The sequence below is a fragment of the Netta rufina genome (genome assembly GCF_964035555.1).
Source record: "Netta rufina genome assembly, chromosome: 28".
Taxonomy (NCBI): domain Eukaryota; kingdom Metazoa; phylum Chordata; class Aves; order Anseriformes; family Anatidae; genus Netta; species Netta rufina.
In genome coordinates, this window is record NC_140152.1 from 4,979,556 (window position 1) to 4,994,338 (window position 14,783).

The 14,783-nt window shown below is 58.8% G+C and overlaps 1 protein-coding gene across 1 annotated transcript in view; it reads right to left on the minus strand.

The window, feature by feature from the left end:
• GNG7 (G protein subunit gamma 7) overlaps positions 1 to 14,783 on the minus strand; it is a 61,119-nt gene continuing 46,336 nt past the window's right edge. Inside the window, exons 3-4 of the mRNA XM_084302769.1 lie at positions 3,679 to 3,797; positions 1 to 362 (exon numbers count right to left, since the gene is read on the minus strand). Of these exons, the coding sequence (XP_084158895.1) occupies positions 237 to 362; positions 3,679 to 3,759 (207 nt within the window). The 5' untranslated portion in view covers positions 3,760 to 3,797 and the 3' untranslated portion in view covers positions 1 to 236. The remainder of the gene's footprint in view (positions 363 to 3,678; positions 3,798 to 14,783) is intronic.

Genomic DNA, 14,783 nt, shown 5'->3' on the forward strand with positions numbered 1-14,783 from the left:
TTTTTTTTTGTTTTGTTTTGTTTTGTTTTGAAATTTTGCCCCCTCTCAGTGCGGCACCTGCCCAAGGAGCAGCCACCCGTCTCTAAAGCACTCGCAATTGTTTGAGATTTAAGTTCTACGTGAATCCGACGTTAGTGTTTACCCCTCGGCGCGGTTTTAGGTTTGTGGCTTGGTTTCAGGTGGTACGGAACGGTGCTGCCCTGCCGGAGAGATCGCACGCGCCCGGGCGAGGGAAGCTATAGGATGATACAAGGCTTTTTGTCCTTAAAGGGATTCTCCGAGGCGGGCACCCCAACCAGCAGCGGGTCGTTCCTGGCATGTTGCTCGCAGTAATTCATGAGCTCGGAGGATGCTTTGGAGACCTGAGGGATGGGAAGGAAGAGCAGGTTAGCGAGGAGATCCAGGTGGAGGGCTGGGGGTGCGCCGCGAGGAGGGGACGGCGCCGCGCTCGCCGGGGCTCCGTGGTGAGATGTAACACAGCTTTTGGTACCAGAAACTTCACAGAGATGGTTGAAAATGAAAAGGGGAAATGGGCATGGAAAAAGGGTTTTAAGGTCTGACATAAATTAAGCGACGAGTCTGGGAAAAAGGCTGCCAGCCGAGAGCGGGAGATGCAGAAGAGATATTATTGTCCTGGCTCTCAAAGGCCTTGGGATAAAAGAGAAAGAATAAAAACGCCAGCTCCGGAGTGGCCGTCCTCTGATGTTAAAAACGGAGGTTTTGAAACCATCAGAAGCTATTACTTAAGGCCCTGCTTATTTTAGTTCAAAGATGTATTCTGGGAACCGCGAGCCCAGAGCAGCCCGGCAGAAGAGGCCGCGGCGGTGGGCAGCGGCACGGCCGCACGCTTCGGCAGCGGGGAGGGAGGGAGGGAGGGAGGCACAGATGGAGTCGAGGCAGGGAGGTGCCGGCAGCTTTGGAGGCTCGCAGCAGACCCATTTTTTTAATTAACTTAATAGCTGGTTGAACACCAGGCCAACCCCAAAGCACGCACGCAACCGCGCTGCATCTGCCAGATGGGAGCCTTTGGGGCTCCGCGGCACAGCTTCGTGGCGGGGGCTCCTGGGGGCTGCTCACCCCTCTTCGTGCAGCTAAACCTCACGTCGAGGGCACGAGGGGAACCCACTGTGCTCAGATTTAGCCCTGCCAGCCTGCCAACGAACAGGCTGCCTGCCTGCAATCCCCCCAGTGCCGTGCCTGGCACCCACCGGGGGTCCCCTGCGCCCTGGGGTCCCCTGCGCCCTGGGGTGCGCTGCGCCCTGCAACCCTGCCGAGGACACGGTGGCACGCAGCCGAGGCTCCTCAGCCTGCAGAGCGATGCAACCTGCCCAACAGGACTTGGCAGCCCGGTGCTGTAATTATTAAACCTTTCAGCAGCACCTGAGAGTGCCAAGCGAGGAGGGGAAGCTTGCGACAAAAGCGCGGTTTTCTGCAGCTTTGGGCAAAGCCCTTTAACCTGCGCTTTGGCAACACGGGATGGGCTCCGTCCTCTTGTCGTGTTGGCTGGGAAGGTTTCCCTGCAGCCTGCGCTCGCGGGAGCTGCCAGATATTGCTGCAGCAGTAAGTATTGAAGTGCTCACCAGTAATGAACACCTCCAGCACCAACTGCTACCGGCCTGCACTTGAACGTGCTTATCAACCCCTGCAGGAGCCAGCAGCAAAACTGCTCTGCAGAGACAAGGTCAAGCCTCCAGATTAAAGCTATTACTCACATAAGACAGTAATTGCTCCTAATCTCCGAGCGAAGCAAGGAGAAAGAGATTAGCTTGCCGGGAGCAGGGATGAACCTGTTACGAGAGCAAGTGCCCTGGAAACCTGCACCCGGCGCTTAAAGAAAATCAAGCAGAGGGCGAGCAAAACGTGGTCACCAAGAAGTGGCTGGCAAATGTGTGGGCTGCTGGGGCTGGGGAGCAGGAAAATCACATTTTTGACTTCATCATTGGGCTCCAGCCGAGACCATTTGGGGTCTGGGTGCACAGACTGGGAGGCACTGGGGAGAGGAAGGCACGCCACCGCCGTCCTGCCAGGGCACTCGTGGTACCCCTATTGCTGCGGGCAAAGCCCCGCCAGCAGCTCGCAGGGAGCCCCTTCCCCTCACCTCTGAAGCACTTTAGCTCATTTATCTGCAGGCGAGCCCACGTCTCGCCGACTTCAGCTGCAGGGTATCAAAAGCAGCAGCTGGAGGAAGGCGCACGGCGCAGGAGGACTCGTCTGACGCCGTGTTCGGGGAGCTGCCTGGCCTGGCACGCTCCCTTCGGAGCAGGGTTTGTGGATTAGGATTTATTGAAAGCTCGCCCAGACAGCACGTCTTCCCCGCTCAGCCCAAATAGCAGCGTGCTGCGGTCCCAGCGCTGTTGTTCTTTCCCAGCAAAGCATTTAAGATAGTCACAGCTACAAAGGTCGCTAAGTATACACACACCCTCCCTCCTCCCCGGCGCGCACACTTTGGGATCCTGAGCGGAGACACAGTCATCCCGAGGAGAGTCAGCAACGTCTCGGCCGGGGAAGACCTGTAATTTATTTTGTCTTCCCTAAAATGGCCTCTCTGATGGGTGCTTGGCCGGAGTCTGGAAACTGGTGGCCCTAAAAACAGCTACAAAACCTCAGGCTGGCTTAAAAGAAAACAGATATTCAAAGCAGCAGCAGCTCCTCCTGCACGCAGATGACAGGGGACCTGCTGCTGCAGAGGGAGCAGGGACTGAAAGTCAAAGAAAACATCTTGGACCGGGAGGTGTTAAATTAAAAACTGGCAGGTGGATTTCACACCTACGGGTTTTACAGCGTTTGGTTCTTCCTGTGCCTCTCATCGCCGTGCACGGGGGTTTCTTTTGCGCTTCTCACTGCCAAGGGAGCTTCCACCGACAGGTTTTGCCTCCTGCTCCTGCCTCCCTCGGGCTGCTCCCGGTTCCTCTGCACATCCCAAGCCCCTCGGGGTGTCCCCCCGAGCTGGGGGTGCAGGGTTGTGGCCAGGCAGTGACAGCGCCTGGGCCCTGCTGCCCACAGGCTGATATTTGTCCCCAGCAGAGCTGCTCCCAGAGCTCACAATCGCCCAGGAGGTTCCCAGAATAGGGAGGGAACTGCCAAAGGACCCAGTGCTGCCCCTTGGGGGACAGCGTGGCTGTGAGACCCCAGTTGACTCTCCAGGACAACTGTGGTGCTGAATTAACTTTCCCTAGTTCCACCCTAGACGTGCCTGAAAGCAGAAGTGAGCGCGTGCCTCCGTCATTCTGCGTTTGAGAGGAAAGGGAAAAAAGCAGCAGCTGAGAAGGAAGTGCACAGGCAGAGACTTTCCGAGAGAAGATGCAAAGGGCAGCGAAGACATCGAGCAAAAAGATGGGGAAATGAGGTTGTACCACACAGAAGCACACACCCAGCCCAGGGGTTTGGCTTTGCTGGCTCTGGCCCCTGCAGTTTCGGTGCCTTCACCTCCAGGAGCCTGCAGCCCCCGGACGGTGCGGTCACCTCTGATGCCACAGGCTCCAGGAGAAGCTCCCCGCGCCGTGACCTCACCTCTTGGGTACAAACAGTGCTGCAGGAAGGGCTTTTGTCAGGACGAGCTGCAACACCAGGGCTGGAGACACCGTGCAGCACGCACAGGGAAATCCCAAAACCCTCACACGGATCCCTCCCGCCCCGTGCCAGCCCGGCTCACCGCGCCGCTCCACGCGCTGCGCTCACCTTGATCCTCTCGATGCCGGCCTCGATGCGGAGCTGCTCCACCAGCTTGCGGGCCTGGGCTATGTTGTTAGTTGTTGACATTGTCTGCCATCGGCTCTAGGCCCCAGCACGCGAGAACACTGCAAAACAAGGAGGGGACAGCGGGGTTGGCACCGCGCCGCGACAGCCGCGGCACCACGCGCCCGTCCTCACCCCCACGGCCACGTGCAGGAGGCTCCCGCGGGCTCTCAGCTGGTGGCAGCAGCCAAAGGCTTCCCGATTTCGCTGCAAGTTCTCCTTTCCTCTTAACAGCACTCTTAGTGCTCTTTCTTCGGGCTTTTTTTTTTTTTTTTTTTTTTCTGGATTAAAAAAAGAAACTTGCCGACGAGAGGGGAAAAACGAAGCGTTTTCTGCAGAAAGTCCTGCCAAACGCGTTCAGGAAAGGGGCTGGAAACACCAACAGAGATTTTCCAGCTGGGGTAACCTGCCACGTGATGACTGCAGCGAGCCAGGCAGGGAGCAGGACGGGGACAGTGCTTGCCCTGGGTGCTCACCCTCACTTTTCATTTCCCTGCTGCCTCGCTCAGCCCTGCCCTGGCCCCTGCTTCTGCCGGGATTTCCTCTGCACCATGAGACTCAGAGAGTCAACTAGAAATGTTTGATACCGTCTGACTCAGATTTGTGTTATCAATCTGTAACTTTGCAAATCGTTCCTGAAAATAACGAAGTCATAAAGTCTTTGAGTAAGAGAGGTGGGGCCGGGTTCCTGCCGCCACCAGGCAGGGAGCCCCGGCAGGGAGATGCCAGGCGGTCACAGAGCCTTCCCAGGAAAGGACAAGAAGCACCAGGGGAAGTTTGTCTGCAGGACCGGAGTGACCTGGCACTGACTAATCCATCGCTGTGGCTGTAGGCGTGGGACAGAGGCGGGGGCTGCAGCACCGAGCCGGGATCCTGCTCCCGTGCTGCTGTCTGCACGGGGCAGCTGCAGAGGTGGCCTCAGAGGTCCCTGCCTGACAGCTCCGGGGCAAAAAATACCTGGGGAGCAGGAGAGGCTGCAGCAGCCTCCCCTCTGCCCACCAGAGGTTGGGAACCTCTGCCTCTCGAGGCCTGGGAGGTGTTACTCAGGGCGGCACGGGCTGCTGCAACGAGGTTTGGTGCTGTGCAAACTGGAAGGAAGAAGCAGGACGGGTCCTGAGCTCCTCCAGCAGCCGTGTCCAGCGACCCCGGCACAAACCCGGCCATCAGCTGCAGTGCTGCTTCAATTCTCCTCTCATTTCTCCCTCGAAAAAGCAGGCAGGTTTGGCTCGTTGGGCAGCTGGCTTGCGAGCAGCAACTCGTGGCCGTGCCCTGTTCATTTGCATGCCCTAATAAATCCCCGCTGCGTGCCGAGCAGTTATCTCAGGGCACTGCAAAACAGCGCAGGCAGCGGTAGGAAGGGGACGAGCCGCCTCCACGTCACGCCGCTCCTTACAACCACGCCGTGAACTCGACGGACCTCGTCCCGGCAAAGTCCGCTGCTCATTGATAAAACAGCTCTTCACCGGGGTAAGGAGCCAGCAGGCAGCTGGAGGAAAGAAAAACAAACAAACAAACAAAACAAAACACAACAAAAAACACAAGCACTGGGCTGTAATTTGTGTTTGCAACAGCGCAACATCACCTGCTTGTACTTTTCCAGCTTCCTGTTTATGGAACAGGGCCGATGAATCAGCCCAAGGCAGGCTCCTTAAAGGAACTTGTGGGCCCGCGGCAGCGCCGTGCCGGGGCGAGAGGCACAGCCCGGTGCCGGCCCCACAGAGCCCCACGGACACGGGGACGCGCTGCTGCGTGGTGGTGGCGTTGAACTACGGTCGGGTTAGTCCTTGAAAAGCAACACGTGTAGGTCAGAGGAAGCTTTGCTCGGTGGGCACGGCACCCAGAAGGTGCAGGCACCTGCCTTCCCTTGCTCCTGTGCCGACAGGAGCTCTGTGCTGCAGTTTGGCACCCGGCGAGACCCCACTGCTGGGAACAGCAACGCGCCTCGCCTCGTCCGAGCGCACAGAGCAGCGTCAGTGGCACGGAGCTGGAGGTTTTATGGCAACAAACCCCAAAGCTGCAGCTTCTTCTGCTCCCTTCTTGGCCACCGCTGCTGCGTGGGACCCCGGGAGGACCCAGGAGCTCTCCACGACAAGCCAAGGGCTGGTGACCTCGCGGCTCCTCTCGTCCCACCTCAATTTCCAGCTGCCAGCTGCAGCCAGGAGCTCGCACAAGGGCAGGGGCTGTGCGGAGATGGAGCCAGACGCAGCCGTGGGGATTTGCCTGGTGCTGAGGCTCGGACCACGGCACGTGCTGGGGGACCCGGTGTGACCACGGCGGTGCTGCGGGACGGCTCCGCCTGGCAGGACTCCTGCACCCCGGTGAATAATTAACTAAGCGCGTCATTAACGACTGGAAGCCCTCAGCACAGAACGAAGATCCAGCGGGTCGCTGCGTGGCACGCAAAGGGCGTCCTGGGGAGGGTTTTTTTTTTAAAGCCAAAGCAAACTCCGAAGATGTCACTCGGCAGCCGGCTGCGTAAGGAACCGGCGAGGTGAAGGCGTTTGGAAAGCAGCCAGGCAGAAGGGTGCTGGAGGAAGGTGCACGCGGTGCAAATCAGGGTGACACGCGGGGCACAGCCAGGGCGTCCCCCTTCCGAGCTTCGTTTTTTCACTCACTCTGCACTTGGGGATGCTCAGGGAGGTGCCAGCTGTGCCGGGCCTGCAGGGGAAGCAGGGGACGGTCGGGACAGCCAGGTCTCGTGCGCGTCCTCCTGCCCCCATCACGTCACCAACACACATACACACACGCCCCGGCTTCCTTCCTGCAAGAGGGGCGAACGCTTCGGTGTTTCTGCACCTCCCCGGGGCAGGCTGCTCCCCTCCCGGTGCTTGTTGTGACTGTGGGGTGGTAACACCACGGGTTTGGCTGAGTGAGGCCGAAGGAGAGCGCTCAGCAGGAGATCGATCCTCCCGTGCCCCTCTGCTGCTGGGCACCCTCTGTCCCCGTGGTTAATCCGCCTGCCCCGGCTCCTCTGCAGCATTCCCGGGAAGGGCAGCGCTGCCCGGGGAGCACAGCCCCGATTTTGGACATCCCTCCATTGGATTAGCACAGCGTTAACTCAGGAGTTGTTCGGGCTGTGTAAGCAATTCCAGCGGGGCTGAAGTCATCGCGGTCCCTGCGAGGTGCCAGCTGCCTTCCCCCTTCCTTGCTCCTCTGGCCGGGCTCACCGGAGGGCTGAACCCGGGCTGTGGAGACACTCAGGGAGCTGCAGCGAGGCTCTGCACCTCCACGGCTGTAGGGCAGTGCACGAAAACCACCGCTGTGATGAGTTAAAGAGCTACAGCGGTGTTATCCAGCGGTGTTTCAAGGTCTCGGCTGACAAGAGGCAGTGATGAAAGGTTTCGAGGTCTTGCAGCACGCAGGCAGGGAGCCAGCCGGGAGCACGGCAAGGGACAGAGCAACCCCGAGAATGAAGCAACCGAGTCCCGAGCTAGGATTTGGCTGCGGCGCAGCCACCCCGTGAGCTTCTGCCTATTTTTGGGAAGAGCAGCGGAGGACAGAGTCCCACCAGTGAGGCTGGGACAAATTCTGGGAAGATGGGGATTTGCTGTTTCAAACCGGCGTGCGTGTTATGAACCGAAAGCACACGGGGATGCTCCCAGCGGCGTCCTGCACCAGTTCAGACTCTGCCTGGAGGAAAATCACATCGGGCCCCACGGGATCGGTTTTGTTATTAAACAGAAGAATTGGAAGGATCCCAGGAAAGGATCCCAGCAGCACGAGTGGCACAAGCAGAGGCCTTACATTCGCATTCCTCACGTTTCCAGCAAAAAAGGGTTCGTGCTGTTCACAAGCAGGGTGCTCCTGGCACTGCCGGGACCCCGCTGCTTCCACCGCGACGGGTGCTCGGAGGGCATCCACGGGGCTGCCCTGCGCCTGCGACCCCCCCCTGCCCGGCACCATCTCGTTGCAGCCCCCTGACGTCAACGCGGGCGGGCACGGGAGGCGTTTTTGCATCAGCCGGCTCTCCGTGTACCAGGTAGATGGCGAAGGCGGCGCGATTTTGGCTGCTGCAGCGCAAGCAGCCCCGCGCAGCCAGCGCGGCCCCTGAGTCAGCCGCGTGCAGCAGCCACCCGTGGAGGAGCCGTGACTCAGCAGCGGCTCCCGGCGCAGCGGCCGCCTCCAGCTCAGCCTCCTGGCCGGGCTCCACGCAAGGTTTTTGCCCTCTCGCTCCTCTCCTCCACCTCCCGGCGTGGGAAGGCTCAGCCCGGACCTCGCTCCGTCCTGGCGGGGACCACCAGCCTCGCGCCCCCGACCCCGTGCCGCCCTGCCCCGAAATATCACGCCGGGACTTGGAGGGGGACACAACGAGGGCGAAACTGCTGCCCACGGAGGTGTCAGCAAAAAGCCAGGCTTGCTGTAACGTGCCCCCGAGCTCTGAGACGTGCCGGGCAGCCCCACGAGGCTGGCACCCGGCGCTGCCCATCGCTCACGCCGCTCCAACAAAGCCTTTTTTTTTCTCTCCTAAGCCATCGCTGCCACCTGCACGCTCCCACCCGCCGCCTCTCCGGCCTGCTGGCAGGAAGCGTGACGCTAGGCAATAAATATGCACTGATCCCTCTCCTTTCAGAATTCTTCCCATGCTTCTCATAGCTGGGAGCAGCCACTCCTAACAGGCTAAATAAACAAGCCAACATCTGAGGAACTGCTGGTTGTGCTGCTCCTGTCTCTTCCCCTTCCCCCCCCCCTCCAAGACAAAAACAGCCATGAGGTCGCTGGCGATGGAAGTCCCCGATGAAAAGCATCTGAAAAATGCACCTCCTGGTGCCCAGCAGCTCCAGCAGCTCCTGTGGCTGTACCCGGGCATCCTCCGGGCATCCTCTGGGCGTCCTCCACACCAGGAGCCGGGGGGATGAGCTACCGGGGTGGGCTGCAACCCCGTGCTGATGGAGGGAGCTGGAGAGATGCTCAGGGGCAGAGAACATGCACCTGGAGTGTGCTTTGACCAAAGTTTCCACTGAAATGCCCACGAGCCCCAGCAGCGTTTTGCTGCAGCATTTTGCATGCGCTGCAAAGGGTCCCCGTGTCGCTGAGCGGTGGCACCAACCCTGCAGCCCCAAAGAGGTGCATCGAGCCATCCGTGACACTGCAGTGCTGAATTTATAGTGCCTGGTGGCCTGAGGGCAGCCCAGGGTGCACAGAGAGCACAGGGCAGCAGCAGAGGGGAGGCTTCAGGGCCGGAGGCACGGCGCAGCTCGGGGGATTTAATGCACGGTGCTGGAGGGTGCGACGCGAGGAGATTCCCTCGGTGGGACTCGACATCCAGGATCTGTCTGAAAAACAAGCTGGAAGGGATGCAGCGAGTACTCAAGCAGCTAACGAGCGGGTCTGCACCCCCAAATCAAGGAGTATCGCCCCAAATCACTCGGCTTTAGCAGGAAAAAGGCAGCAGTGCCACGCTTCCATGCATCTCCTGCAGGACCCGGTCCCCGAGCACACCCACGGGTGGGCACACAACGGCCCGTGGCAGCTCAGAAGCTGCCCGAAGGCTCCCCGGGGCTGCTCCCAAACCCCCCCAGCAGCACTGGGGCCAGGGGAGCCCGGCGCTGGTAACCCAGCACAAACCCGCCCGGCGGTTCCTGCTTCTGGAGATGACCTCATGCTTTTTTGGAACAGAAAAAGGCTGTTAGGGCGATGGCATTTACTCCTTGTCTGGGCAGAACAAAGCAGGCTCCATTTTTCTTTTACACTTCCTGCATCAGTAGCTTAACAGCTGAATGAGCTATTGAATTTTTTCCTGAGTGCAGCAATTTTTCCTCTTTTTTTTTTTTTTTTTTTTTTCCTTCTTTAAGACCTCCAGATTTCCATGGCGCGGGACAATACTCGGGGAGAGCGTGGCGAGGAGCAGTCCCGGAGGACAGGGAAACGCTGCCTTCAAGGCGCAGGGGGGAAGCTCTGCTCAGGACAGGTTCATCCCACGTTTACACAGCCTGGCTTGGTTCCACCGCCTCGTCCTGCAGCACCCGGAGCGCAAAGAGCACGGGCAGCACAGGGCAGGGGAGCTGAAGCATTTGATTTCAGCAATAAACACGTACCAGGAGTGCCCAGAAGCTCCTCCAGTTACAAACTGTCCCTCCGGACGCCGTCCCTGCCCAGGTAAATCACGGCTCCAGCAGGCTGGAACTGGGCCACGTCTTGTAGGGCACAAAGTCCCTGCTGCAGCCTCCAGCGGTGCCGGCTCGGCTCAGCTCTGCCTCTAGAAATCCCATTAATTGCTGAAGTGTGTTGAAATGAAACTAGGGCAGTTGAGAGACCAAGGATTTGGGAAGGAGAAGCATCCCCGGAGATGAGGAGCTCAGTTTCTCAGTTTCCTTCCCGTTAAAGGAAAGGGCTGCCCGGCCGAGAGCGCAAATCCCCCGGGATGCACCTGCCGGGAGAGCTCAGCCCGAGCCCCCGGTGGTCTGGATGCGGCCCCCACCTCCTCTCCACCCCATCTGCAGCAGCTCCGGCGCCGGCTGGGTGGTTCCTCGGGCAGGGCAATTAGACACAATCAGCGCCTCTGTGCTGCACCGGGCACCATGAGTCACCGCAGAGCTCCAGGCTTATTTTTAGACCGTGCCTTTTTTAAAAAAAAAAAAAAAAAAAACAACAAAACAAAACATAACAGCAGAGTGCAAAGGTAGTCACATCGGTTGGCACCCCCAGTCGGCACCCAGCGGCTGCCACCCAGCTAGGGCAGATTTCGGCAGGGATTTTGGGCTGCAGGTTCCCAAGCTCTGTGCTCGGGGGGCAGGAGGCTCTGCTGGGCTCCTGCGCTCATCCACGGGTGTTGTGGATGTCCAAACACAAAATAAACGCCCTGGTGTATCATTTAAAGCAGAAACCAAAGCGGGGCTTTGCTCGAGGTGCCCAGGAGCTGTTATGGGTTGAGCGCAGCGTAAATCCGAACTCGTGCTGCCAGGTCTGCTCCGTCCTCACCCTGCCTGCATTTCTGGTCAGTTCAGTCAGCACACGAAGTGCACGGAGGGGAAAACCCCAACTCGCCCTGCACACAAAGCAGCACGAGCTCGTGGCTTCCACGGGAGCTCTGCTGCAAGAAGAGGCCACAGGGTGCGTGGCCACGGGACCTGCAGGAGTGCTCAGCAAGGAGCAGAAAAGCAGCCCCAGCCCTTACAACGCTGCCATGTGCGTGTCAGCAGTGCCAGGGCTGCTGCGGGGCTTTTGGGGTTTTGCACCCCAAAACCTCCCATCCCTGCCCCACACCGCGCTCTCGCTTTGAGTCCGCTCCCTTCCAGTCACCTGCAGCTTCCCCTCGCTGCCCGAGCTGAGTAAGCTGCAGGATGCTTGCAGACACCACGACGGGCCCTCGGCAGCCCCAGGTGCCCAGCCCATCTCCTCGGTAGCATTTCTGCCTCCTCCTCAGGTGGACGGGCCCCAAAACTTCCTCCGTGCTCTTCGAAACCTGCCTCAAACTTCCCCTGCTTCGAGCGCTTTCGGTTCTGCAGCTCCACCGCGCCAGCAGAACGTCAACCACTGCGGGGAGGGTTTTTAAACCCGAGGCCGTTCACATCCGACCCCTTTTGTGACATTACCCAGAGGAGAGGGGTTGAAGGACGAGCAGTGAGCACAGAGCACTGAGGGGAGGGCTGCTTTTGTTGTCCTGCAAGGAAAACCCACGGCTTTGCTCCAGCCCTTCAGCAGCAAGCCCACGACCCCGGCACACCAAAACCCAACCACCCGGGGAACAGCGATGAGGAGGATGGGACGACAAACTCCTTCAGGCTTTGCTGCCCGGCTGTCTTCACACGCAGCCACAACAGAAGCCTTTCAGGATAAGTTCTCAGATCCCCGAGCCCAGAACTTGCCCCGGATACCAGCGCTAATCAAACACACGCTCATGTCTTCAATTATGGCCCGAAGGAGGCCCTGGTTTACTGATTTCAGCTGGCAGACCGAGGACTAAATCTGTATATCCTGGCTAGACCACCGCGGGGTTTGTCCTCGCCTGGGAGCGCCTGATAGCAGCCCCGCATTGAAGCGAGGCGAACGGAGACTAAGCAGGAAGCCGGGCTGCACGGTGGCACCGCTGCATGAAGTTACAGAAGGAGATAAAAGAAAGGGAAGTTTAGGCTGAGTGTCACGAAGCTTCCTGAGAGCTTCCCAGAGCTGCACGGATCCGAGCTGGGAACGGCCGCGGGCAGCAGCGCTCAGGGCGTTGGGAGCAGCAGGGGAAGCTCGGTGCAGCTCGGTGCAGCTCCCTCCTTTATGAGGGTACGCAGGGCACCCCGGCCGTGCTGGGGGCTCACACAAACCCATCAGCCTCGTGTACAAAAGGCACTTTTGCTGCGGGATCGGGTGATTTGAGAGCACTATCCGCGCCGCCGCCGAGCGAGCAGCCGCCGGCTGAGCCTGCGGTCGCGCTGCTGCGACTCCCCCGGGGGCTGAGTGGGTGGCAGGTTGTGAAATGACTCCTGAGCTTTCTACACCCCAAGAAGGAGAACCCTGCGCCTCACAGGGCTGCCTGAGCCTTCCCCCAAACCCGAACAGCATCAAGAGGGGATGGAGAAATCCCCGTACGGCCGGGGGAGCGCGGGCGCCGTGGGCGCTCCTCTCCTCGCCTGGTCCCTGCCCTGCCCCAGCCTCCTGCTTCCCACCTGGGGGGCCCGAAACCACACTGGAAATGGGAGAGGGAGATGCCGGAGTCTTTAATAAGGGCAAAGGAAAGAAAACACGGGTGAGGGCACGGGTCTGAGTCAGCTGGCCGAGCTTGCGGTGTTTTGGTAGAGAAAGCAGCGGAGAATTTCCCAATCAGCAGCGCGTGGCTGTTAAAGGTCCCCGCCACACACACACACAGAGGCTCAGGTCGCTGTAATGTGCAGATAAAATTCCCAGACCTATAAAAGCTCCCTTATCACTGCAAGTCTCCTTCCCGAGCCTCCGGGAGAGGCGGCAGCACCTCAAGCACTCCCCTGCCCCCGGGGAGCCTTGGGGTGAAGCCCCAGCCCCCCCCCCGTGCTTCTCCTTATCTCCAGCTTATTTTGCTTCTCCCCCAAAATAGGATCCCAAGTCAGCCGCACGGAGCTGAAGCAAGATTACAAGAAAGCCCTAAAATAAGAATTCAGGGCAAATGCTGAGGAATACCCTTCCCTGGAGCACTGTGCTTATTTTAGCCTCTGTTGGCAAGAGGAGAGCGTGTTTGTTGGGACTTGACACAGCTCTGCACGCCGGGACGGAGGGGGCGAGGAGCCTGGTTTCAAGCAACTTAAAGTTTTCATTGTGGAAAGAGTGTTTGGTGGGAATTACATCAGAACCACAGGCTACAATATGCTCATTGTATGGCCGGGCTCGGCTTGCTCAATGCTGCTTGAGAAGATAGGGAGCTGGTAAATAATCGGGGTAAGGGAGCCGTTAGGAGCCTTCCCAGCACAATGTGCCCCTGAGCTACCTTTTTTTTTTTTTTTTTTTTTTAATGCTATGGAAAGAGAAGCAGGGCTTGTTCCCTGCACCGACGGCAGCTCTTACACACGGGGCATTCAAACAGCGTGGCGAGGCAGCCAAAAATAGGCTGCCAGCCCCGGGGAAAGCAAACCTGGGCTCATTGTCGAGCTGCCTCGGATGGGGACGGGGGCATTTCCCCCGGCTCCTCCGGCACGGCGCCGCGCTCACGCCGCCGTCAGCGGGGAGGAGGAAGGCAGAGGGCAGACGTCTGGTCCCACACACGTCTGAATAAGCCAGGGGAGCAGCGCTGGCTGTAATTTAACCTTTGATGAGTTCTGCAGACCGTCCGCGGGCAGCGCGGTTCGGAGCCGCCGCGCTCAGCCCTGGTGTCACCGCGGGGACTGCTCCTCCGCAGGCTGGGCTGAGGTCACTCCGTGCTCTTGAGGACGAGATATCCTGCGTGGAGACGCGGGGGCCAGCTGCTCCGGCGTCACTCTTGCTCATCTGGCCTTCAAAGAGGGACTCGAGGCCGATTTCCTCCCTTGCAGACTTGTGCCTGCGCCGAGGCCGAGCAGTCCGCGCTGACGTCTCCCCCTTCAGCTCGCTTTCTGCAGCGTCAGAGATCAAAGCCAGGAGCAGGACGCGTGCTGCACATGGCTCTGGGGATTCATCCCCTGGGACATCAGCAGCAGAGAGACTGCAACGGGAGGCAGCACCCGCAGGAGATGTGTTACCCACCACGGGTTTGCCTGCACGGGGCTCAGCTTCATGCCCAGCTCTGCACAAGGGGTAAATTTGCAGCCATCAAGCTCGGGAAAAACAACTCCCCTGAGCTTAGGACAAAAATATTTGCTTAAAAGATGATCTGCCTTCTGTTCAGGCGCAGGGAGATAAGCGGTGCTCTTCGTACGAATGTTCTCTAGGCAAGGCTCGCCCTACTGGGAAGCTGCATCCAGCTGATGCTGAGCAAACAAGAAAAGTGCTGACGAGCTCGCTGATGAGCCTTGGTGTAGTAGAGACAAAAAAAAAAAAAAAAAACTCCTAGAAAATGGGAGCCAAGAGCATTTTAGCCTCTTTTGTGCAATTTAAGAGGGCTGATAGAGAGCTGGCTACAGCACATCTAAGACAGCTTCCAAAGAAAGCATATAAATCACGAGGTATTTTCAGCTGTCAGAACATTGCTCTACACTTCGTACGTCCAGAAAGCATTTCTGAAGCCACATTATCAAAAGCAGGGCGTCCTCAGTGCTTTGCTCCTGCTGACCGCCTCCGCCACCACCGGCGGTGACGAAGAGGTTGGCCCCAAGGGCCAGAGGATTGCACAGACACTGCTGCACAAAGCGTTGCTTTTTTTTTTTTGCTTTGCTTTTTTTGCTTTGCTTTTTTGTTTTCAGCCTGCCCCGTTTCCAAACCCGGTGCTATCTTCACCTCCTGGCTAGGAAAAAAAGCTCGTCTGAAGCGGAGATGGGAACGGCCTAAATGATAACGCTGGGAACTGGGGAGCGAGGAGGGGAGTCAGCCACCAGCTGGTTAAAACAAAGCTGCACACTTCGTGCTCCATTCCTGGCTGCTCCACCAGCCAGGTATCTCCCAGCAGGCAGATAAAACCCCCTCGGGGTCTTTAAAGAACATTTCTTTGCAGGGTTTTAGCACATTTCAGCCAGCAGAGC